Source organism: Myiozetetes cayanensis, unplaced genomic scaffold (assembly GCF_022539395.1).
Source record: "Myiozetetes cayanensis isolate MyiCay16 unplaced genomic scaffold, myiCay2020 scf13, whole genome shotgun sequence".
Lineage (NCBI taxonomy): Eukaryota > Metazoa > Chordata > Aves > Passeriformes > Tyrannidae > Myiozetetes > Myiozetetes cayanensis.
The window spans coordinates 9,116,596-9,141,600 of NW_026086937.1; the positions used below are offsets into that span (position 1 = coordinate 9,116,596).

The 25,005-nt window shown below is 44.8% G+C and overlaps 1 protein-coding gene across 1 annotated transcript in view; it reads left to right on the plus strand.

Annotated features, from left to right (window-relative positions):
* The first annotated feature begins 6,235 nt into the window (after nt 1-6,235).
* HS6ST1 (heparan sulfate 6-O-sulfotransferase 1) overlaps nt 6,236-25,005 on the plus strand; it is a 185,442-nt gene continuing 166,672 nt past the window's right edge. The window contains exon 1 of the mRNA XM_050307880.1: nt 6,236-7,049. Coding sequence (XP_050163837.1) covers nt 6,532-7,049 — 518 coding nt within the window. The 5' untranslated portion in view covers nt 6,236-6,531. The remainder of the gene's footprint in view (nt 7,050-25,005) is intronic.

Genomic DNA, 25,005 nt, shown 5'->3' on the forward strand with positions numbered 1-25,005 from the left:
GGTGACTGTCGAGATGACACGTTAGAGGTGTGGAGAGAGCCGACAACTTTGCTGGCTGCACTGCCTGCCTCCCGCTGGGACCATCGTGGGGTTTCTACACATATCACACTCATGTCCCTACCAGAGGCCAAGTATTTGTTCTGGGGGTTGAGCAAGGCTGAAAGGGTTACACTTGTTCCCTGCTAACAGGCATGTCACAGTGGACAGCTGCTGCATGAGACAGAGCCGGGGGGAAGTGAAATCTTGTAGAACCCAAGTTCCCCTTACATTTATTTAATACCCATGAACTAATGGGTAATAATGCTAATAATATGCTACCACCACATAGGCCTGTCCTTTCCATCAAGCCTAGACAGCATCATCTTGCAGCTGTTGCAGTGCAAGTAGGAAAAAAAAGGGTTGAATGGGGAACAGCTGGTCACAGCACCAAACCTGACAGAGTTCAAGAAGTGTTTGGACAATACTCGCAGACACAGGGTGTGACTCTTGGGAATGGGTGCAGGACCAGGAGTTGGACTCGGTGGTCTTTGTTGGTCCCTTCCAACTCAGCATATTCTGTGATTCTCTGTGGACCCACAACTTCTGCCTTAGAAGGATTAATACCTTAGAAACTATACGTGTTTCAGCTGCAGTCCCAGCTCTCTGCTTGAACTTGTAGGCATTTGTACGTTTGAGAGATCAGTTAAGGTGTTTCCACTGTCACACGTTCCAGTCTGGCATCTGCAGTCACTATATGGAGCATCTATTTGTGGCTGTGAGAAGTTCAACTGTGGCTTATCACAGGAGGTCTCAGAACACTGAGCACATGGAGGCTCTTGAGGTGGGTCTGCATCAACCATACGGACCAGACACAGGTGTTTGGATCCACAGCATCCACATGAGAAGAGGGACCAGGATTATAACGTAAATACATGGGGTGTGATGGTAGTTTGAAAACTCAGATTTGGTCTTTGTGGCTGTTGAAGTTAGACTTCCCTTTGTTTAGAGCAGCTGTTACTGCCTTTCACTGCTTTGGTTTCTGTCAGGGTTTCTTTGGTACCTTTCAAACAGCAGACCTTTCCAGTGGCCCCAAAAAGTAGTGCAAGAGCCTGAGATCAGAACTTGTTTTGCCAAGTCTGACAGATTTTGGCACGATTGGCACCTGCTTTCCTGACTTAAATGGAACCACACTGCACTCGGGGCAGTGATCACCTCTCTGGCCATGAGAGCTCTGTGGTGGCGTGGCAAACCTACAGCATTAGTGCTGGAGCTATAGAGCCCTTACACCAGGGCTTACAAACTGCTACAGGTCTCCAGCTAGGAGTACCAGTATCATAGGAAAATGGAGTGTGAGCGCTGCCACTCCTTGCAAATGTGCATGGCTGGCAACTGCCACGGGTGCTGCAACAGCAGCGGCTGAGCAAAACCAGTTTAGATTAGCAAAGCAAGCGTTCTACACTTCACTGTAGGTCTGAGCATTGATATTACAGGCCAAGGGCTACAGTCGGTGATTCCTGACTCCTCACTTGGTATACTGTGCACACACACACATCAGCAAAGCAAATGGATATCGTGTGCCCAGTACTCCTAAAGGAGCCGGGGGGAAAAAAACCAAAACCAACTAGATTGGGATAACGAGCAGTTTGTTTCAACCTGTGTGAGGAAACAGGGAGTTTATCCTTTGGAAACAAAGTAAATACACTCTTTTTTCCTTAATGGAGCAGTACAACTTTTAAATAAAGGTGTCTTTCTTGAGGCATTTCTTAGGTTTTCCAAGTGTTTAAAGAGGATTTTTTGTAACGCTCTGGTTAACTAAATTATACTAATTCACAGCAAAGTAGTGTAACTTCTGAGTCGAAGCCTTTAGGCTTCCCATGCCTAATAAAGCTGCTATTTATTTATTAGGCTGTAAGATAAGTATTTCATTGAGGTTTTGGTGGCACAAGTTGTACATGATTTATGTGTTTCCTACTGTTGCTTTCTCATGGGAGCTTTTCTGTGATAAGCTGCGCTCTCACCTCAGTATTAACTCAGATGTTACTCTTCATCTGACTTCTAACTGCAAATACAGAAACTTTTACCTTGGGCATGTGTTAGCAATTTACACCCAAGCTGTAGGACCCATCCCATCATACAGGTCCAAGCTCAGCCTAAGTGCTGCTTGCTTTCACTGTTGGTAACTGTGGATGCAGGCTGAGCTGTCTGAAGGCTCAGTCCTAGTGCCTGCACTCTGCCATTGCTTGGGAAGAGTAGGAAGGGGACAGACTGCCATGGTGGGGACCAAAGCAATGCCCTCAGAAGTCGCAGGTGAACACAGTCCTATGTGCTATGTGCACCACCAGGCCAAAGCCACTACTCTCAGCTTCTCTGCAAGGAAGGCATAGAGCCTCTGTGGGATAAAAAGCAGAATATTTTAGTAAACTTTAAGGTAAATATTTAGGCATCCTGTGGCCAGCAGCAAGCAATGATAAAGTCCTTTTCAACTGCATTTGCAAAATTTGTGTCTGTTCCTTGTTATTTGTAAGAAGATCTCTAATCCTTGTATCTCATTCCTAGTAATGCCTTACCGTGAATAAATCATGAGTGCTGGCTTACCTGTCTAGGTGTTTGCTGACCAGGAAAGTGGCTGATTGTAGATCAAGCTTAGGTAACTCAGCTGGCCTGACCTCAGTCTGATTTATTTTGTAGTGAGAATTCAAAGTTAATGCCTTCACAAACACGGGGAATATATTACAGACAACAGACCTTTCAAACGCACCTGAAGGGACTTAGTCATGTGAAAATCACTGAAAATCAATGGAACTTATTCTCTTAAATAACTGTATTCCTATGAAAGTGCCAAACATAATCTTTCAGTTTGCTTGTATGAGAGGAGGGTTCTCCTCAGTCTGACATAGATCAGGAGTGGAAGGTTGCAAAGGATAGACACCAAAGTGTCAGAGAACTTTTCCAGTGGGCTGGGTGGGGGGGGATCTTCTGTTTGCATTTGCCTAGAAGAATGCAGAGAGAAAATGTAAAATGCGCCTCCTCTAGGGCACAGGTTAGAGATAAATATACACACTTTTTCTTTTTTTCTTCCCTAAAATGCTTTCTACGTAAGCATTTAGATTTTTAGGCATCTTGATGATTACAGATTGTCAGTCTCACTGCTTCACAGGAAACAGAGCTTTGCTCCTGGAGCTAGGCAGACTTACTGTGATGAATCCCAGATGAGATGTAGGAAAGCCTAGGGAGGTCTGGCCTGACAGTGGAAAACTCAGCTTGGAAAGGTGGATAATGGCTAAAGGCATGGTGTAAGGGAACCCAGAGAATAAGCAGGCAGTTACAGCAGGTAACAGAAGGTAGCAGTAACAACTAGTATTTTTCAGATTTCTCACCTCTTTCCACTGTTGTTTGCAATGGAAGGGCCAGGGGAAGTGTAGATCTTGCTATTTTCACTCTACTATTTTCTTCTCTTGTGTAAGAAACACGCTGGCCTAAACTAGCACTGCTGTGGTACTTGATATTTAACTCCCCATGCAACAGAGAACTGCTCTATCATTGACTTCAGTGGAATTTTACCTTGAATATAAGTAGGGATTGATTTAAATATTTGCTTAAGTGATCATCATAGGGGAGTCACACCTGTAAGCACCTTTGAAATACCAGCATTTCAGAGCAGCATAGAGAATCATCAGGGAAGGATTCCAAAGCATTTCAGTAAAAATGAAATCATTGACCCCAAAGCTTTGGTTTTGCAGTTTTCCTAGGCAGGATGTCTGCTACTTGTGTGGGTGGGAGTAAATCAGAAGGGCATAGACCTTCCCTGTGCTTCCAGCAAGTTCCCCGTTCCCCGCTTGTAGATGGAAGGTGCTGCACTAAAGAAAACAGCACATTTTCCAGCATAACTCTGTATTTGCCTTTGTGTTCTGTTTATCTGACATATTTTAGTATGGTCCTTTACAAACTAACAGGCACTATACTTACCACAAATATAAATCAGTTACTAGGTATGTCCATCTACACAACTAATGAAAAGGGCCAAAATATTTTGTATCTTAGAGTTTAAAACAATTTATTAACAATAGCCCATGTAACTGGAAATATCTTAATGGCTGATTTCTTCATAGTTCTGGCATTTCTAAATATTTATATGTTTGTAACTGCAGGCAAACACATTGCAATCCTCAAATCTGCTCTGTGTTTTTTATGCTGCAGTGTATAGTGCAACCATGTACATATACCTCACGTATATGCCCATGTTTCCCAAATCAAAATATAAATTCCAAACCTGTAAATTAGGTTTATACTATGCTTCTGAATGTAGCTGAACTTTGTGCATAAGAATGACATCATTGTTTCTGGAGTAACTAGCCTACATGAGAAGATGAGAATCAGAAGCAGACTTTTAAGAGGAAAATAGCAAACAAAATAAATGGTTTGAACACAATATATGATGCTTTTGGGTGCTATAAACATTTTATTGTTACTTGTTTGGGAAGAGCTGCATAACTCACTGGGGCTCCATAACTTGTGAGTAATGCAGCCATCTCAAAATCTAGCAGATTTATCAGTCATGGTGTTCAAATGAAAACCTGGGATCTCATTTCCTCCTCAGCCCTTATAAATTTGACCCAGTGTTTAACAATGACCCATCTGCATGTGTTTCCATACCTTTACATAAGGCACAACTTGGATTAAAAAATGTAACTTCTATTTTAAGGAGCCCCAGAAACTTATGAAAACTTTCTCCAATAGCAGTAATTACAGGAGAATAGGGCATTTCAGTTAGAGATTTTTGGCTAGAAATCAACAATTGTTCATATTATTTATTCTGCCTAGACAGTAACTCGTGTCTCGATGAAGTGGCAGCGTGACTGCCAGTACACTGAGCCTCACTCAGTGACATGGGGCCAATATTTTATCCTCTATTTACAGGCAGCAGAGAGAGGCACCAGATGACCGTTTTCGGGGCTCGCTCGGACACCTGGTGGCACAGCCCCCACCTGCCTTTCAGCGCCGGGCTGACAGACCCGCTGCGGGACCCTTCTTGCCCCTTCCGCAGAAGGCTCCCCAGGGCAGTGGTCACAGCACCAAGGCTGACAGAGCTCAAGAAGCAGTTGGACAATCAGGTACACGGTGTGATTCTTGGGAATGGTCCTGTGAAGGGCCAGGAGCTGGACTCGACGACCCCTGTGTGTCCCTACAAACTCGGCATGTTCTGTGACTCCGCTCCCGTAAGGTGATGCCTGGCACTAAGCACGCCCGGCGTGCTCTGCGGGTCCGTATTGCACTCATCCTTGCAGCAGCATCTCCCCTGCTAAGCGCTGCCCTGCAGAGGAGATCGCTGTAAGCCGGCTGCGCGCCTGGCACTTCCTGGCACTCCCAACGCTTTGCTTCATTTGGGAGACTTGTACTGCAAGCGATCCCTGCAGCAGCCGCGCTGCTGGATGGAGCCTGCCTGGCCGAGAGCACAAAGCGTTCGCTGAGAAAGTTTGCTCTCGAATAACACCTCTGTTGTTTTTTCGCCTCAGCTTCACCCATTATTATTATTTACACATTCTGTGGCTGACGGTGTGCCCAGGCTTCTTCCTGCTTCCAGCCATCATCACCCTCATTGTGGCCAGAGCATTTTCCTGTTGCATCCAGTTGCGACATTGTAACTATAGGCTTGCGGTGGCCCATGTGGCGGCGGCAGCGGGAGCAGACACATGTGGGGAGACCCACTCCCATTCCCAGGCACGTTTGCTCGTTACTAACACTGTTGTTACAAAAGCGGAGTAGAAATCTAGCCCCCGAGGAGTGCCGAGTCCCGCTTTTCGGGATTCGTTTTACGGCGGCACATAAAAGACTGTCTGGAAGCGCTAAGAGCCGAGTGCTCCAGCGAGCCGCGGCCGCCTCGCAGCCCACCCGGGTCTGCATTGCCGGGGCTTTCGGCGAGGGCCCGAGGAGCGCCGGCAGCGGAGCGTTGGCGGCGGCCGAGCCGGGGAGCGGCGGGCGGGCTGTGCCGCGGGCGGTGTGAGCGGCCCCGCGGGCGCGGGGCGGTGCGGGGCGGTGCGGGGCGCGGCGCTGTGCATGCCGGGCGCGGGCGGCGCGGGCAGGAAGCGCTTTGCCGGCCGAGCCGAGCCGAGCCGAGCCCGGGCGCAGCCGGCGGCGGGGGCGGGCAGAGCCGCGCCGGTGCCGCGGGGGCTGGGGCACGGCGGAGGCAGCGCCGGGATGGGGGCGGCTTCCTGAAGCGCGGGGAGGGAGGGCGGGAGGGGGCTGGTTCTGCGTTTCGGTCCCTCTCCGCCCCCCTCCTGCCCCTCTCTCCCAAGTTCGCCGCTGTGCCGCGGCGCCTCCAGAGCGGCTGGCTGCGGGCTGCCCCTGCCCCGCTCCCGGCGCTGCCCGCGGCGGGGCGGGCGGGGACAGCGGCGAGCCGAGGCGACCCAGGGAGCGGCCCGCCGCCCCCGGGGAAGGCTCTGCTCCGGGGAGCAGCGGGGGGAGGCGGCTGGCACAGACGCCGGAGCTCCGCCGCCCGCCCCCCGGCACCGCCGCCGTCTGCCCAGCGCTGGCAGCCCCGGGAGATGGTGACACATGAAGCGTGCGGGAAGGACGATGGTTGAGAGGACCAGCAAGTTCTTGCTGATCGTGGCCGTCTCGGTGTGCTTCATGCTTATCCTGTACCAGTACGTGGGGCCGGGGCTGAGCCTGGGTTCCCCCAGCGGCCGCTCCTACTCGGAGGAGCTGGACCTCTTTCCCACGCCGGACCCGCACTACGTGAAGAAGTACTACTTCCCCGTGCGGGAGCTGGAGCGGGAGCTCGCCTTCGACATGAAGGGCGAGGACGTGATCGTCTTCCTGCACATCCAGAAGACCGGCGGCACCACCTTCGGCCGCCACCTGGTGCAAAACGTGCGGCTGGAGGTGCCCTGCGACTGCCGGCCCGGGCAGAAGAAGTGCACCTGCTACCGCCCCAACCGCCGGGAGACCTGGCTCTTCTCCCGCTTCTCCACGGGCTGGAGCTGCGGGCTGCACGCCGACTGGACCGAGCTCACCAACTGCGTGCCCGGAGTGCTGGACCGCCGGGAGAGCGCCGCCGCCAAGACGCCCAGGTACCGGCCGCCGTCCTCCCTTCCCCGCTGCCCTCGGGCCGCTCGCCCCAGCCCTTCCACTGCTGAGCCCTCTCCCGAGCGTTGCAGCTTCCTGCTAACGCGATGTGCCTCAACCTGCCCTGAACCTTTCCTCACCCGGTTCACCTGTCCTCCCCTCCCGGCCTCCAGGCTGTGCCCTGCACCTTCTCTCTGCATACCCAGTCAAATTTCCTGCTCCTTCCCTCCCGTGTACCTAGGACACTGCACCCTCAAGCCCATGGTCTTCTGCTCTGGCAGCCGCTGAAGACCCGTTAGCAAGACGATGTATTTGTACCATTTGCTCTCTCTTGTAAACATTTAGTCTTCACCTCAGACATCACTTGCCCCCTTTTTAAGTGCCCTTTACGCCATATCCTAGCCTCAAGCTTGTTTTTGCAATCAGCTTTGCCCTAACCTACACCCTGATCTTTCTCCTCCAGCTGAAATTGTTCTCCGGTGCAACCGAGGAGAGGCAGACCGGTCCTCCGTGGTTTAGCCCCCTAGCCTCCCTGATAGTTTTTTGCACGTTGCAGAAAACATTCCTTAAACACCCTTTCTCATGTTCCTTGCTCTTTATCTTGATGGGAGACCTGAGGCAAAGTCTTTTGGAGAAAGGAGGTACCTCCTGCATGTTCCCCGAGTCTCCTTCCTATGTGCACCAGGAGAGAGGGAGCCATCCTAAAGCACCTCTCGGTGCATTTATGTGGAGCGCCCAGTGTGTTTCTGCCCTCTTAGCCCATCATTTCTCTGCCTTGATCCCTTCATGAATCACAAGGTTCAGAGGACTTTTCTGTTTGAAGTACTCTAGTAAAGACAGTGGCTTATATTAAGATCTCCAAAAGATTGGGGTTTTGGCTCAATACTCTGTTGTATCTTTATTTCCCAAGACCTTTTTTTTTTTTTTTTTTAATTATCAGTACTCTTTAACACTATGCACACTTTCTTTGACATATTAGTGATTTAATTACAGCACTTTGTAATCTGTTTGTCTTAAAGTGTCATTCTTAAAGATGCCCAAGATATTATGCTAATATTTGCTTATGTCATATGCTTTATTTATATGCATATCGTTAATATCATATATAATCCCTTTGATGAAAAGTAGCCTTTAAAGAAGTATGTTTTGGCATCATAACCGTGTTTTCTCTGTGTTTTTTAAAAAGCACTTTTTAATGATTTTTCTTTCCTTGGAGCTGTGTGCCATTGCTGTGGTTCTTTATTGTCTCTGTCATGATTGCTGCTGTTTTCAGCCCGTTTCAGTGTTAGTCATCCAAGTATGCCTAGTCTGCTGTCATGCTGCCTGACCCAGTAGCAGCAAACCGAAGTATAAAACCAAAGAACTGACTATTCAGGCTTTCCTGTGCTCTTTTATTTTATAATAGGTTGCTTGAAAACACCTCTAAGTTAAAATATCCTCTGCCCATCTAGTTGCTGTTGTGATTTTAGCAAGGCATTGTAAGGAAAAATGCACAAAGTTCAAATCTGACTTCAAAAAGGAACAAAAATTACCCATTTTCTGAACCTTGACACTTGGCTAGCAAACCATTAACCTTATATAAAGACCTGTGTGGCTTTATGAATTGTTTCAGAGCCTTATGTGCTTCCATTGGCAGTTTTGTATTAAAATGCATTGTGTGTTCAGAATTCAACTTTCTCATCCTATTCAGAAGTTGCTTTTTTTGCATAGGTACCTGGGAATGGGGCACTTTAGGTTGTGAGGTAGCGATTAAATTCCTTACTGCAACTCGTAGGAAGTTGAGAACCAGAAGCCTATTGCCTCATCTCACATGCTTGTAAATAACATTTTCCTTGTCGTTGGTTTTGGAGCATCAGGAACTGTGTGTTTCTACATACTTCTTTGTTGCGTTGATTTTTGGATGTGCAGGAAGAATAATTAATCCTGCCCCAGTCCCTCATGTCTCACCATATCCAGAAATAGTTCTGCTTAACATGATTTCTTGACTTCCTTTAAATTTAAGTTAGAACTTCATTTCCAGGAGTGCAGGAACTGTGATGTGGAAGCTTTAGATAATCTAAGGTTTGTCACCCTGGTCTGTTGAACAAAAACCAGAATTTACTGTTCATTGTATCTTGGGGATGGGTTTGGTGCAATGAGCAGCTGCTGGTTATTTTAATAATACTGTCCTAGGATCCCACTCTTTTGTGCTGCAATCCGGTTCTCCAAACTGTGATTTATTTCATGCCTAAGAAAATGGGGAATAAGAGGCAGGCAATGCTTATTTAAAATAAAAATTTGATGGATTTTCTTTGTTAGAATACGGATAGTCTTGTACTATGTCTGTTGCAGTAAGAGCAATATCACTTTACTTGTCCACTGTGAGTGTTGGATCTCTTATGTTGATACAGGATATGTTTTTACATAAGGTATATGCTAGAAAGGCTACTGTTTTATAATGGAACTGGACTATGAAAATCTCTCTCTTTCAAAGGAAAAAAAGAAAAAGGAGTAGCAAACAACTGTTTCAGCAGAGTTCTCCCAGATTCTAATGTTATTCAGTCTGGGTTTTGGAGTACAGTCTTTAAATTCCATTTTTAAAGCCAACATACTGCCTTTTGTGTTTGCTACTTAATACAAAGTTTAAACCTTTGTTCTTCCAAATATATGTTTATTCCCAAAACAAAACAGCTGACTTGTGATTACAAATAAATCTGCCTTCTAGTGAATGTTGGAAAGCATGAAGGTCATTCAGCGTTGCCCACATGCACAAATCATGAGGCTCAAGCTGTTCCCTTTGTAAGGAATGCAGTTAGTGCCCTATTGCACTACATTCCATAACCTGGGCATGGAACATAAATTTACAATGCAATTGCTCTCTTTATTGTTCTGCTGGTCTGTGTTAGGCTTAATGATTAGGAGCACTACATTGCCAAAGACTGCATTTTTTTCTTCTTCTTTCTGTTTTTCTCCTGCATTGGTACAGTAAGAGATGGGTGCTTTAGTTCTAATGGGTCAGCACTCTTTGAAAAAACTCAAACTACTCATACTTACTCCCCTCCCACCCCCTCATGGTGACTTTCCTGTTTTGTATTCAAAACACTTCTGGACAAGCACTTCTTGAAGCAAATGTTATGTTTTATACACAGCCAGTAAAAGGAAAAGATTAATTTGTTTGGGGGTTATAAAACTTGGACTCCGAGGAACTCTGAAGCTGGTTGCATTTATCAGTTAAGTTACTCAGCTACAGTTCTCTTCATGGCTTTAGTAGAGGACAAATTCCAAGATTTTGGGAATGGAAGCCTATTTTTTCCTTATGCTGTTAGGCGTAAATATCTGCTGGAAAAGCCTTTTTTTTAAAGAGCAGCAATACAAGGATGTGTGCTTGAGTCATCATGCTGGTATTTCAGAAAGCGGAGGCTAAGCAGCTTCTCTGAACTGCTCCCTCCAATTTGTTTCACCTAAAACTTGAGAGATCAGATCTCTTCAGTTGATTCTGGAAAAAAGTCCAACTCATTTCTTTAATTTGAATTCCAGAATTAGAAAAAAATCTATGAAGTGATCCTCGAGTGACTTGTCTATGTCCTCTGTCAGAGGACTGAATGAAGGCCGTGGGAGGTGGTGGAAAGGTTCCCTTGTTGGCCCCCAGAGGAAATGGGCTCCAGGGCCCTGCTGGCTGCCTTTGCTGCCGTGCTCCCAGCACAAGAGCAGAGCTGGGAGTTCTGAAGTTGTCCTTGTAGGACACTTCACACGTGAGCCTGACTCTAATAAATTACGCTGAAGGAATTGGATGTGTTTCCTCTCCTACCTCTTCTCAAAGAGCCACAAACAAACCCCCACAACCTAGGCTTTGTTGCTGTCCTGCTGCTTTCTGCCGCCTCTTGAAAACAAGAGCATCGAAGCTGGCGCTTTGCTGGAGACGCATTATTCACGTGGAAAGGATTTGAAGGCACACAGCTCCTTTAAAACTGCCTTTCTGCCTGTTGCTGGGGAGAACCCATGACACTGGGAGAGTGTGGCTGGCTCTGTGCTCCCCCAGCTCACACACAAAGCTCTGCCTTCCGTTAGGCTGTTTCAAGTACAGGTAGATTTACTTTTTCTTATAAGCTGACCCAAGAGACCAGCTTAGCCTTGGCTTTGTGTGTGTTTCTGTGCTAGTCTGTCATAGGAGTTTGGTTTCTGAGTTCATCTGTGGACAAAAATGACAAAAGTTATGTGCATGCTTCCAATTTCAGTATTTTTTCTCAAGATTTCATATGCTTTAGAAAGAAAAAAATTGTAATCCGCCTACTTTTATGTAAGAAGTCTGTGGCAGGTTAGTAAAACCTGCTGTTAAACAGATCAGTCCAAGTTCTAGATCTCTCTGATTAGCTATTTACAGCTTATGTTTTGGTTGGGTTTTTTTAAAAGAAACAATTAACAGGGCTCAGCAGTTTGTTAATTTGATTTTTCTGAAGTGTGAACTTTCACAGCTTCCAACCACATATCTGTCCCTTTGCAGGGATCTGTTCTTGATGAGGTTTTTATTATATGTGTGCTTAGGAGCTGCAGAGACACGTTGTCAAGAGACCAACTGTTTGAGAATGAAAAGCTTTACCAAATCGTTTTTATAATATTAGCTCTTTTTAAAAGCTTGGGCTTATCACTCTTTGTGGATCTGTGTGTGTTGGGGCTTGAAAAATACCTGTCTGCAGGGAGCAGGGGCATTTTTTCCACTCACCACTTCAACTCGGACTAGTTTCTCTAAAAGATTGGTGGGGAAATATCAATATAAAGCTATTTTCAGTTGCCTGCTTCATCTCTCAAACTTTTAGCACGTGGAGTATTTTAAAGCCTAATAGTTTTGATAGGAAACTTTTTGCACCTGGTTGTGCTCACCCATAAAGCCAGGCTGATCTCTCACAGCCAAACGATTCCGAAGGGCCAGATAGTTTTGTAGTCCAAGTCTTTAAATTTGACATAGTTACTAAAAGCAACTGAAAGTTGGAACTCTTCAAGGAGCTGCCTTAGGTTTAAGGTACTGTGTTTATCTGAGCTTTTGGGTGGTGTGCCAGGTTTAATTACTCTTACTCTTTTTTTGTTGCGGTGGTTGACAAAGCGAGAGGACGTGTTCCCAGGTATGTCTCTGCTTGAGTGTGTACTTACACTGACCTGATTTTTCAAAACTATGCATTTGGCTAGTTTTCATTAATCTTTAAACACAGGTTGCATCATAACATAGTAATTTTGTTTTCCTTGCTTAGAAGTTTGCAAACACTCCTAACCTCAGATTTTGCCTTTTTGTCCTTATCATTTCCCTCTCTGCAAATAAAAATGTACTGTATTCCGAGCAAAACCTCGGGTAATCACCCTTTTTTTTTTTTTCTTTTAAACCCAACAATTCAGAAATAATTCCTTTACAAGAGCTGGTTTGAATTTTATGAATAACTGAACTGGATGCTTTGCTGTGTGCTCCCAGTGTAAGGAGAGTCATTGAGAAATGGTTCACTGTAAATGCACAGCTGATGGATTCCACCACACTAGTGCAGCTAAATTTTTTGAGGTTCACTACTTAGAGATTACACTTTGTAATATTTTGTGTGAAACATCTTGGCCAAAGCAATGCTGTGCCCAGGTTTCAAGGCTCTGCTGAAGGGTCCTGTTTTGTCACTGAAATGCCAAACAGGGCCTGTTCTCCAGTGCTCAGTGATGCATCTTCAGCAAAGCCACCTTGTCAGCTTTGTGTTACATCTTGAAAGAAATCTGTGATGGAAGGAATTTGGAGTTCGTTGGGGCTGTAGGTGACAGATAACATGACTTTGATGCTGCCCAGTAGAACAGCTGCTTTCCTACCTGGTGTGACTGAGGGGACACAGGTGGGAGTGTGTGGTGAGGCTCTTCCCTGCAGGAGACCAGTGAAAGTCTTTAGTTGGATATTAGAATATGAACTGGATGAGGTCATATTACCTCTTGAGAAAGCACTGCTAGAGAAGATTATGTTATAACTGGAGATCATTACGATACTGCCCTCCCCCTGGGCCATCTGTTCCTTCTAGGAAGGAGGAGGAGATTAGCCTCCTCTTGTGGCCTCTTCCCTCATTGACTCGAGGGGTTAGGCTTAATGGGTTTGTTCAGCAGTCGAGCAGAAGCTTTTGGCTGCCTTTGGAATTGGAGCAGCATAACCTGGGACCTGTTTTCTAGAAAGTAATTCAGGATACACAGGCCTGGAGTTACTTAAGGAAACCTCCTCTGAGAGTTCATTTCATGGTCGAAGTTGATGTGCTTCATCTGAGTCACATTTGCACACAAGGCCCACGCTTCGGGCTGTCATCAGAGCCCTTGGTCACTCCTGACAGTGTGTACCAATCCCAGATGTTGGTGACAGCAGTGACAAGCAGAGCCACAGAAGAATCACGATAGAGATTAGTTAAAACAGGTTGTGACTGTGGTGTTTTAGTTACTTTGACCTGGAAGCAAAGAGTGACCATGATGATGGAACACACCTGATTTTAAATGTGCTTAGAAATACCTGTGTTACCAGATCTGTCACACACGTTCAGTCTCTCTGCTGTACATCCTGCTGCCTTTTACAGGTTATGGCTTTTATGCATCTTGGGAAGTGGGAAAGCAGCAATTGCCTTCAGCTCAGTCATAAAACCAAAATCACTGCTTTATGTCTCTTTATTTTAAACTTCCAGTTATTTGGCAGCACATTTGTGGTAGTAATGCTCTATATAGGTAATATTTTGACAGTTAACACTTGGGCTCGTGCTTGCTTTAGAAAGCCAGAGTGGCATAGTCTAACTCCATAAAGCTTTGTTTATGCTGCTATTTCCACAAAGTATTAGAGCAGAGAGGAGTTTTCAATTATTGACTGAAATGGTGCTTTGTCAAGCAAAGATGAAGCCTGGTCTTTAATTCCTAATAATCACAACTGTGATTGCTGCCAAGTCACGATTTTTTGATGGAATCTTGCTTGATGTGGATGGAAGGGAATGATACTACACATCAGAAGCAAATATCTTTGTAAACTAAGATGTTCATGTGTTTTGAGTGTAAATGAACTCCAGGAGGAACACAGAGCTGAAGTAGTCCATTCCAGATTTGCTTGTTTCTCAAATAGTAGTTGGCCTTAAAAACAAACAAAAAAAAAACCCTTCTACTTTTTCCAAAGGAGTTGAAGTAGAATGATAAGGAAAATATACCCACTAGCACAGATGCAGGGCGACACAGTTTCTATAATCGCTGTTTGATGTAGTTTTGTTCCTCTTTCTATTTCTGTAACAGAGAACTCTGCTGGAAATCCAGACTTGAGAACCTCTTTGAAGAGTCCTTTGGAGATTATTGTCACAAAGACAGGAAGAGCCTTAAACACCTCTGTACTGTAGCATGTCAAGTTTCAGATCTGAAAAGGATGCTTCAGCTCTTCTTATGTGTTACTGCCAAAGGAGGAGCTATTTCCCAGTGCATGTCTATTGGAGCATGAAATGTCTCGTGAGTGGAAAAAGTGTTTTCAGGAAAGGTCCATGCAGACAGAGGTCATCAGACAAAAACCACATTGTGTACTTAAGCGGGTTTAGTTTATTCTGTTTTTATTAGGTGGTATATATATCCATGTCATTTCTGTGCTTAGCCTCAGAAGTACAAAACTGGCTGGGTTTCATCCCTACGAACTGATGAGTGGGATATCACTTATTCTGGGATGTCTCTGTTCCAGCGATGCGTCCAGTAAGGATTAAGGAACTCCTGTTGTCCACCTGTAATTGTAACCTGAATTTTTTAGCAGTACTAATTATATTGCTCTTTCACCGGTGTATCTCAAAGCCTCTTACAAGTTTGTAGCAAATAGCACCTGGTGATAGATTAATTTCAGACTTCAGGTCCATGACTTCATTCCAATCTCTGACTCCTAAGGGGTCTGTCTTAAAGCTGGCTTGAACCATAAATCTCTGACTTTCATGTTAGTGTACAGACCGTTCCTGCCCAGTCACTTTGTCTCTTTCAGAAGTAACTGGTTTCTTAGCATGTTATTACTGCTTTGCTCTGTTCTTCCCTTCCTTCTACCCTATTAATGTTAAATTCTACATTATAGCTCACCTATGCTTTTATAGAGGAAATATTTCACCATTTCCTGCCAATTTAAACAAGAAAACAGTTATTTGCAATTACCTTTTTATGGTCTGACTCTGTGTTTTACTTCATAACTAATCTCCAGCCTATTAAGCAGAGATTCTTTGACTACACCTCACAGCAGATTGAAATACTATCGTCACTTTTATGGAGCTCTTCTGCATGAGGGGGGGAAACCTCAGCTTCCTGAGCAGCCTCTGCATATTTGTCTTTAAAATAGACCTAATTTCCTTTTGCTTAATGTCAATCTGAAAGTACTGTAAGAAAAGATTCGAGATCTTCTATCCAAATAGCATTGCTTAGAGTTTCAAAATGCCTGGTGACTTTGCACTGTCTAACTTCAGATGTATTGAAAGGGACCTTGTTTCTGAAAAAGTGCTAAAGATATAAAAGTGCTGCTGCTTCCACGTATTGGAGTTACTCTACATGTTAGCCTTAGTTCTTGTGTTAATTAGACACGCAGATGTATAAGGTACCTGATTACAGGTACACTCAGTGACTCTTGAAAGATTTAATGAAGAGCATTGCACTGGCTATTCATTTTTTAGCTTAGCTTAAATGAAAGTCTGTCTTGTATTTTTTACTACAACTCTCTGAGAAAATTTAAACATCCAAACAAATACTGTAAAAATAGAATGGACTTTTTAATTTAAACTAACAGCTCTTGATGCCGTGACCCCCTTGCTCTCAGTAAAGATTTTAGTTGGGATACCTGTGACCCTGTATCAAAGCGTCAGGGGAAAAAATCAATGCCTCATAGCTAAGACAAACAGCAGCTGCATGCTGACTCACCAGTTCCTGACAGGTTTTGCTTTCCTGGTGGAGATAGAGAAAGTACAAGGAGCACAAGAATCGCTGAGTATGATCATAATCAGTCAACCATCCCTTCTGTTAACATACCTTAAATCACAAAAGACAGGATTACCTTCTTCTGTTCTTTGCCTCTTGCTCTTCTCTTGCTGCCTGTACCTTCCAAAGAGAAAAGACAGATGTGATGTGGGTAGTTGTGCAAGGAGGAAGATTGAACAGATTTATCCTGGCTGCTGAAGCAAGTACAGCAGGGGTCATTTAGATTAAACCTCCCATTAAGGGGAATGCTTCATCCGTGGTATGCTGCACAAGAAAGAGGTACCTGAGCATAGGAGCCCTTTCAGGTGAGGAAGTGCCTTGGCATCTTTTCTAGGGGGGCAAAACTGGAACTTCTTGTTCTGAGCATGTGAACGAAGCTTCTGTCACTGATGATACTGCTGTGGTTGGTGGCATTGTTTGTAACACTTATTGCTTGTAACTTACCATGAGCCTTTTTTTGGCCCTGAAGTTTTCCTTGGATTTATTTGGCTAGATTTCCATATATGTGTCAGAATGACAGCATCTTTCTATGTGCACATAGCCTGACCCCAGCAGAGCCTTGGACCTGGCCAGAGGCTTCACTGGTATGTAGCGAGGCCCTGTATTTTTAACAACCATATTGTGTTACACGTAACAGGACTCCAACTGTCCTTACCGGTGGCTTTGATTTTGAAATGTAATATTGCACTAAAGACTAACGAGTTAATACTGCCCTTCATTATTCAAATGATTGTTTGGGCACAGGCATTTAATTCTGCTCTTTTTCTTCTACCTTGCAAATAGGCTTTTTCTGAGTAGTGTGTTATTTCTTCACAATGTCTGAACAACCTGTTTTTCCATTTCCTGAACTAACACTTTCCTCCAGGTAGGCGTCATCTTGTACCTCAATCACATTAATACTGTCTGCCTGAACTTGATAGATTGTCTTCCTCTTTCCCTTTAGAGATCTCTTACTGCCTAACCCTTCTCACTTTCATAAGTTGGAATTTTTACTTAGGGGCTCTTTTTATTCTGATTCTTGAAGAGCCCCTTTTTTAATAAGTCAGAAAATTTTAGGCTTACGAATTGTAACTTTCCCAACATCAGAAATAACTGTTAATCTCAACAGTTAAATTCTATGCAGTCAGATATTTTAGGTGAGGTATTATTGTCTCAGGGTGAGCCTCTTAACACTACTCAGAAAGAGTTGTTTTCACGACTTTGACTAAAGTGGATGAAGCTGACACCTGTTTATTCAGCCATTCATAGCAAACACACGTTATAGAAACTCAAAACTGGTGAATTGCTATTTTCAGTGCTTACCTTTTACAGTACCCAGCTTTCAACCCTGAGTGTTCAGAAGTCAGTCAAGCTCTCAGCATACAGCGCCCAGCAGTTTATATGAGCTTCCTTTTCTGTTTTTAAGAAAATGGCAGCTCCAAATATTGAAATGATAACACAAAAACCACTGAATGATACGTGAGTTTGAATTTTTAAAAAATAACCCTGTCCTTGACTGTTCCTAGTAAGACAGGGCTGTTTATAGGTGATCTCCTATTTGTGACTTGGGTATGTCAAGAAGGGACTGAAAAACAGCTGCCACAATTGTATCAGTGTGAACTCTGGTTCAATCATATGTCATGAGGACTGATGGGACTCCCACCAAAAAGGGAGTTTCAGGAAGTTGTTTGATGACAGGAGGAACTGTATTTAACTTCTGGTTATAAAAGGAGCATCTGAGGTTGGGGATAGAAGAAAAACAAGATAATCAGTCCACAGCTGAGGATGAGGGAATAAGAAGAAGCCATAGAAGAAACCAATTTGTGTTGACTAGGATTTTCAGGTTTGTTAGTTACCAATAAAGCTTTTTGTTAAATAACCATAAAGTCTTCCACCTTAGTGAAGGCACAGCTTGAATTTCTTGCCCTTCTTTCCACCCTTCTTTCTTTACCTTGGGAGTTCTGTAGGATTTGACACCAAAACTGTGTGTAATTATTTAAAGGAATAATATTGGACTATGATATGCAAGAAAAATATGTGAAAAGTCTAGTGTGAATCAATACACTTTGGAAGACAACTAGCTTAGTCAATTTTAAAGGCATTTGTCCCTGACTTCTGAAACGTATTTAGATTTTTTAACTGCTAATTGCAAAGAATGGGTTTTTTAGTATGACTTAGGCAGCTCCCTGGAAGAATAATTTGGCAAGTTCTGTGTAACTTTTCAACTTCTTTGTCAGTGTTAGCTGCATTGAGACAACTGAAGGGGTCATGGATTTGCCTTCAGCTGGTCTGAGGGTTTTCCATGCTGTGACATGCTGCTTGTAGCAACTTCTGTGCATAGTGATGCATTAAAGAATAAAGGTGTCTTTCCCTGAAAGCCTATTTAAAGCTCAGGGGAGATCTCAAAAATCGCTATTAGTGCTTTGAAATGGATGAACTTGCAGCAGCTGTGACACAGAAGTTTTCCACAGTCCTTTCGGTTCCCTCAGTTTGGGAAACAGTTTTCTGTGTGGTGTGGTAAACAAGTGGATCAGTGTGGCCAAACATGGTGTTGCAGGTGGGGACACAATCACATATCCATGCTGCTGGTGTGTTCTGGAGCAGCAGGTTGAGGCTCTATCCCTTCCATGGGCCTGCAGGTCAGGTGTGTGTAGCTGTCAGGTCTGCCTTGAACACCCTTGTCTCAGAAACATTACTGAAGATTCCTCTGGGTTACGTTTATGCCAGTGGTTCTTATCTAGGTGTTAACCTGCCTTTGACAGCAGTTCCTGGGAAGAAATATTCTCATAGCTGGCTGCAGTGTTTCCACAGTGCTTGTAACAGTAGCTGTCAGCAGGGGTAATACACTTGTTTTGTCTGGACCTTTGAAATGGGTTGATGAAAACAGTTGTGTTTAATAGGATTTCACCAGCTGGGAAGCAAGTAGGAAATTATCCATCCCTTTCCTACCCCAGCAGAAGGCCCAGCCAGGGGTGTGGAAGTCGGGCATTACAGAAGCTGGATTGCTGCCCATATTATTGTGTGCTTCAGGGGAGCAAGCAGAGACTGTTCTGAACCCGGCTGTCTGTCCCAGCTTGCTCAGGCAAGTTTCATGTTTGTTTGACGATGCTAAGACTGGGTTATGCACACTATTTGCACAGCCAGCTTTTATGGTGCTAAACTGTAAGATGATCCCTGCGTGTGAGAGGCTGCTGGGCCTGTAACTGTTCAGCACAGGTTTTGTATTTCTCCAAGACAGCTGAGCACACGAGTGCAGGGGTTGCTCCTCTCATGACACCTGCAGGAACCAAGTGTTGCTCCCACCCTCTGACACCAGAGCTGTTCAGAGAGCTTCTCCTTTGTGACTGAGTCAGCACGGCAGCACCAGCAGACTCTTTTGGTGCATAAAAAAGGAAAGATAATTTCTATACCTGTGAGTCTGTATTTGTGGATAGCCCAGGCATCTAAAAGGCAGCAGAGAACTTTGCCTACTTTTCGTATCCAGGGAAAGTGCTCCTTGCCATCTGACCTAAAGGGTTTTAACAATAGTTACTTTTTATGTCCAGCTGTTACATGGTGTCACCTTGGAACTCTTTTGAAATAGGTTGCACAAGAAATGGGGAAATGTTTGCATCCCGTTGGTTTCCCAGCGTTGAAACCACAGGTGACAAAACCATTACCTAGCCAAGGTGTGTAAGGGCTGTTGTTCTTGAGGAGCATATCCATGGATGTGCATGTGTGCACGTTGTTTCTTCAAATTCCTCTGCAGTGTAACTGTTAACCCCCGTGCCGTGCTGACCTGAGTTATTACATATTTTCTCTATAAATGCAGAAACAGAGGCAAAGGTTCATCTGGTGACCTGTGGGATGTGCCTGGACACCAAATCTAGGGTGACAGTATGTGCCTGTTGAGTGCTCATCATGTGCTCACACCAGCAGGTTTTGCTTCGCCACAGCAGTGTTCTACAGCACAGCCTTTCCTGTCTTGGGATCTGCCCGAGGAGTGAGCTTGGATTGGACTCTGTAAACAAGGCAACTGTGAGAAGATTTCCTGTCATTCACACATCAGAAGTAAAGATCTCCTGAACTGGTTTTCTAAATATCCCAAAACAAATGCAGAAGTAAATCTTCCTGAAGACTGTCCACAGCACAACTCCTTCCCTTTGGAAATAACTTCCCCCTGAGGCTTTCTGTCAGAAGGCCTCTGATGAGAGCATTTTCTTTCTTGTGTTCTAGCTGGTGTTGGAAGGGGAAGACTTAACACATTTGAGGTGTAGTTGTGATGTAATGACAACATAAATCACAATATGAGGGGTGCAGCTGCAATTTATAAAGCGTGCTGGATGATCAATAGTTGGTCCTGATGCTGCATGGATCGTGGTTAGCCGTGATAAAGCACTGCTTGTCAGGTTGCACCCAGCTGGAAATCCTGCAGAAAGAGTGAAGGATGGATTCCTTGAACATTTGGGAGATGTGGGATGCTTGGTCTGCCAAGTCCTTCAGACAGGATGGATCCACCCCTTTCCTAATTAGGATATTTCCTGACTTCTGAAGTTATTTGGGGATGTCGTGAAAAGTCTGGTTTTTGGATTGAAGCCCAGCCAATCCTGAATCTGGAAATAACTGCTCATGAGAACAGAAAGAACAGTTATATTTGTCAACTCTACTATTGTGGGTAAGCGAGATTTTTAGAGGCTCATGCCTAGTGCAGAACAGATCTGAGAACAGCTTTCTCTTGGGGAAGTTAGCAGTATTACTTACACACCAAGGCATTTAATGGCTCTTTACTCCTCCTTTTCATGGCAATATGTGATTGTGTTGGGATGTTTGTGGACGTTTAAGCTAAATTAAAATAGATGCATGAAGCTCAAGCAGGATGTAAAGCATGATATCTTGTAATCTGTGCTAAAAAAAAAAAAAAAACAAAAAAACCCCCAACAAAACTATTATAGATTGGAACCAGAATTCCAAAGGTGTCAATCCTGAAGCTCCTGGATGCTTCAAGGCTTTAGTCTGTAGTGCACACTGCTATAATTTCCCCTTCTCCAGAAAAACTCTTTTTCATGTGAAGTGGTCTCTCTGGGGTCAGCGAGGAGAGACTACGAGGGGGAAATGAGTGGGCGTTAACAACTTCCCACAGGATAAAGCACAAACAGTCCTCCCTTCAAACAAATCCAGTTACTGGGTGTGAGCAGGAACTCTGAATCTTAGTGTATTTCTGCAATTAAGAATACAGGCCTCGTGCTCCAGAAAATAATTAAGTAAGTGTTTATAGTGGTGAGAGAGCTCAGAGTAGGAGCTGGTTACACCAATTCATCCTGGTTATTGGCCTTTCTTCCCTCTTCCTAGTTAGAACTAATTTGACTGTGACTAACACCTAAAGCTGGGACTATACTACATGGCACGTAATCTTTTTTATTTTCCACCCTGCTTGATGGTGCAAGTTGAAACAAAGGCCGAGTTGTTTAAGCTCCCTCTAAGCTCTATAAAAAAGTTCACATGCTTCCAAGCCATGCTTTTAAATCACACCTCTGAGCCTGTATGGCCAAGCTTTGAGAAATTCATTCTTCCTTCTGTTCAGCACACAGCTGATGGCATCCCAAGAGAGGGAGGAGGTGTTTGAGCATGAGAATTGTACTTCTTTAAGTGCTCTGCTTGGCTGTTAGAGTTAGAGGGGGGACCTTGAGGTCAGGTAAGGAGATATCTGGAGCTTTTTGCCCCCAGGTCACTGGATCAATGCAGAACATGCTTAATGTGCTAAAAGCTCGTATCCATCTGGTCAGTACTTTCAATGCTGCTCCTGGGTGACAGATGTCCTCTCTAAAATGCAACTGTTGGTATGGCACTAAACAGACCCCTATTTGTTTTGCAGCCTCAGCTGAGCATGTAAGATTGAATTAAATGGAGGAACTGAGCTATGGGAGTGGCAGCAGTCATTCATGATGTTATAATGCTTGCTCTGATGGATTCTGATTTCTCCAGGTAGCCTCTCTGGTGTGCCAGTGTTCCTCTGCTCTCTGTAAATAGAATAGTGATGGTAGAATGGGACAGAGGTACAGAGAATGTCACTGCTGTTGGAGGTTCACCCCTGTTTCCCTATGGAGGTCCCTCCCCATGGGAGAACAGTCCTTGATTGACTTCTCGGCATGGGTCCAGTCTGGATCCCTTACTCGGATCCCAATATCCCACCTGAGCCATTTTCTGCTCCAGCGTAGGTTCTCTCTAGCACCAGCAGCACGGATCCCACACATGGATCCCAACATCCCTACCTGAACCGCTTTGTGTTCCAGCGTAGGTTCTAATACCCGTCAGGGTCATAAATCTTCAACAGCAGCAGCATGGATCTCTCACTGAGATCCCAAGCTTATCTGAGCCGTCTCGCTCCAGCATAAGCATCGATCCCTTCGAGGGTCACAAAGTCTTTAACAGGACTCTGCCTCATCCGAGCCGCTTTTACTCCAGCATAAGGCTTTCTCTCTGTTAAAGTCACAAATCTCTGGTGCATCCACAAGCTCCTCTGTGAGCCGCATGGGGGGCTCTTCACCCCAACAAACTTCTACAGGTGGCAGGGTTTTATTTTCATATCCAGAGCAAAACTGCAGTTCTGACATCCATGAATCATCTCACTTTGGTCTGTGATTCAAGGACTATCCATGTGGTCCTTGGACACAAGGATTGAAAATGTTTAACTTCTACTTACTCAGGTTAGAAAAGTTGCCTCAAAGGCACACGAAATGGGGAGCAGGAGAAACCTGGCCTTTGAAATGAGACTTCTGGACACAGATATAGTGGGCATCACTTCAGTAGCTTGGGCAGGCACTGGGTGCTCCTGTTCTTTCTTTCCTTTGTAATGACACTATACAGCTCTGAAGGAGTTTATACAAAAACAGTGAATTATAAGCTAGCCCAGGAGACAGGAGCAGTTTTCCTGTACCTATTGGCAGGATGACAGAGAGACACTGGCTTAGTCCCAAAAGTAAACATGGATCTGGGATTTAAATATGGAGTTCAGCTTTCTCAGCACTTTGTGTAGTTTTGATTCCTCTTACAGCTCACTACAGGTCCCCTTGCTTGGGAGAACGGGGGCACCTCAAGGACGAGCTGTTCAGGCTATGACTCCATCAGCAAGTCAGTGCAAGGTGAGGGTGTGGGTTGCTGGCAGGTTGTTGCTTACCCTGCCTCTCCTGTGGTAAGGTGCAGTGTTTCAACCTCAGTGGACATGGGGAAGCCACGTCACACCTGCACTATGACAAATCTATACCCACAGGTTTCAGGATATAAGTGACATGCTATAAACTTACAAGATAACATACTTTCAAATATTACAGTGTCAAACCTGTTGTGTTTGGGTTGAGAGGTATTACAGTAGCACAGCCACTTGCCTGCCTCAGAGTGGGAGAGTGGTGAAATCTCTGCCACATTCTTGAGTCAAAAGTATTGGCTGTTTCTTTTGCTTGCTACAGCAGTCTTTACCAGAGGTGGGAACTGTGTCATCACAGTATCAGGAGGTCAGGTCCAAATGTTGTGCAGAGCCTCCATGCATTAACTCTGTTTCTCACACACTGGAGCAAATATTGTTTGACAATTTTGTTTTGGTTTGGTTTGTTTTCTTTTTACCAGTTGATGCCACCTTCCCTTCCCTTTTGTCTCTGTTCTTCTACATGAGGAAAAAAAAAATTGTGAATGCTGGCCCTCACTAACTCTCAACCGGAGAAAGAGGGAATTCGTTTATTTGGCTAAAAGCCACAGAACTAAGTGAACCTGTCATAGGATTCTTAGCCACTTCTGAGAAAAGTCTGGATTTAGTTTCAACAATTTAGCAAGGAAGTTCAAGCACGGATAACAGCTGTGGTTCAGTCTCAGGAGACGTACACTAACTAAAGGTCTTCGTTTGTATCGCTCTCCTGAGAGAGCTCTCGTGGCAGTGGGAGAGCTCAGAGCTGGAATGGGGCTCATCCAGCTGCCAGGGATAAGGTGTCTCACTGAAGAGCTGCTGCAGTATTGATCTAATCTGGAGTGCACAAAGAGGACTCGTGTCTGACAGAAATAAGGGTTGTGCTGTCCGTGCAGACCTGTCGCTCAGCACAGTTGGTTTCACTGGCAATGAGACAGAGCTCTGGTGCCATTAACCTTTGTCGTGGCCTTGGGTTTATGTGCTGCATCCAATTGCACCCTCGTAGAAAAGGAAGGCAGAAAGAACACACTGGAAGATACCTTGGTTTGAAGGCAGATGGAGATTCTTAGCCAACAGGCTTTTTTTCTGGTTTAATTTTGCATGGCTTCAATGAGGGTACACAGTTATTCAGTTAATTTGTAGGGTGCAGTCTCAGACAGGTCGTTTCCCAGGTTGGACTAGTCCACAACCAACTTCCTGTTTCCATGGACAGAGAGAAGTGGGAGGTTTAGATTGTGGGAAGCTTTGTCAGGCACCACACACGTGCCAGAGGTACTGAAAAAGGTTTGGCTCAGTGGCTCTGAGGAAAAACTTTCTTGTCAGTGGTTGATCTTTTTGTGACATGAGCAGACTGCTGCCCAATTTCTAAGCTTTTCAACTCTGTGGTTTTATGGTACACAGGCATAAGGTTTAGCTTGATCAGGTTCAGCAGCTCTTACACCTATTTACCTGTACAATCAATCCTCAGCAAGAAGCAACAAAGGTGTCGTTCAGACTTTAGGAGTTCGGTTTTCTGTTTGCTGGATTTCTGAGTAAATGTTGTAGCTGTCCACTGTATGAGTCTGTTTACCTGTGTGGACACACGTGGAATGACTCATATTGTTCTGTAGCTTTGCCATCTGCTCTCCTCTATGACCAGTTCAAACCATGTACAGAAGGTGTCACCAGCCCTGTGGTAACACTCTCGTGCTTCTGCTGAACTCTGCTGGTTGTCCTTTCAGAACCCAAGGGCACAAACTGCTTCCAAGGCACCCCAAATTAAACTGGCAGGGATCTCGTAACTGCGAGTGTGATCCTGACTACTCTCAGTTATGAGCATTTCTCTCTGTTGTTGCTGGGCCATTGACAAGAAATGCAGACCTGGGACTGAATTTGAGTAAGGGCCATTTGAA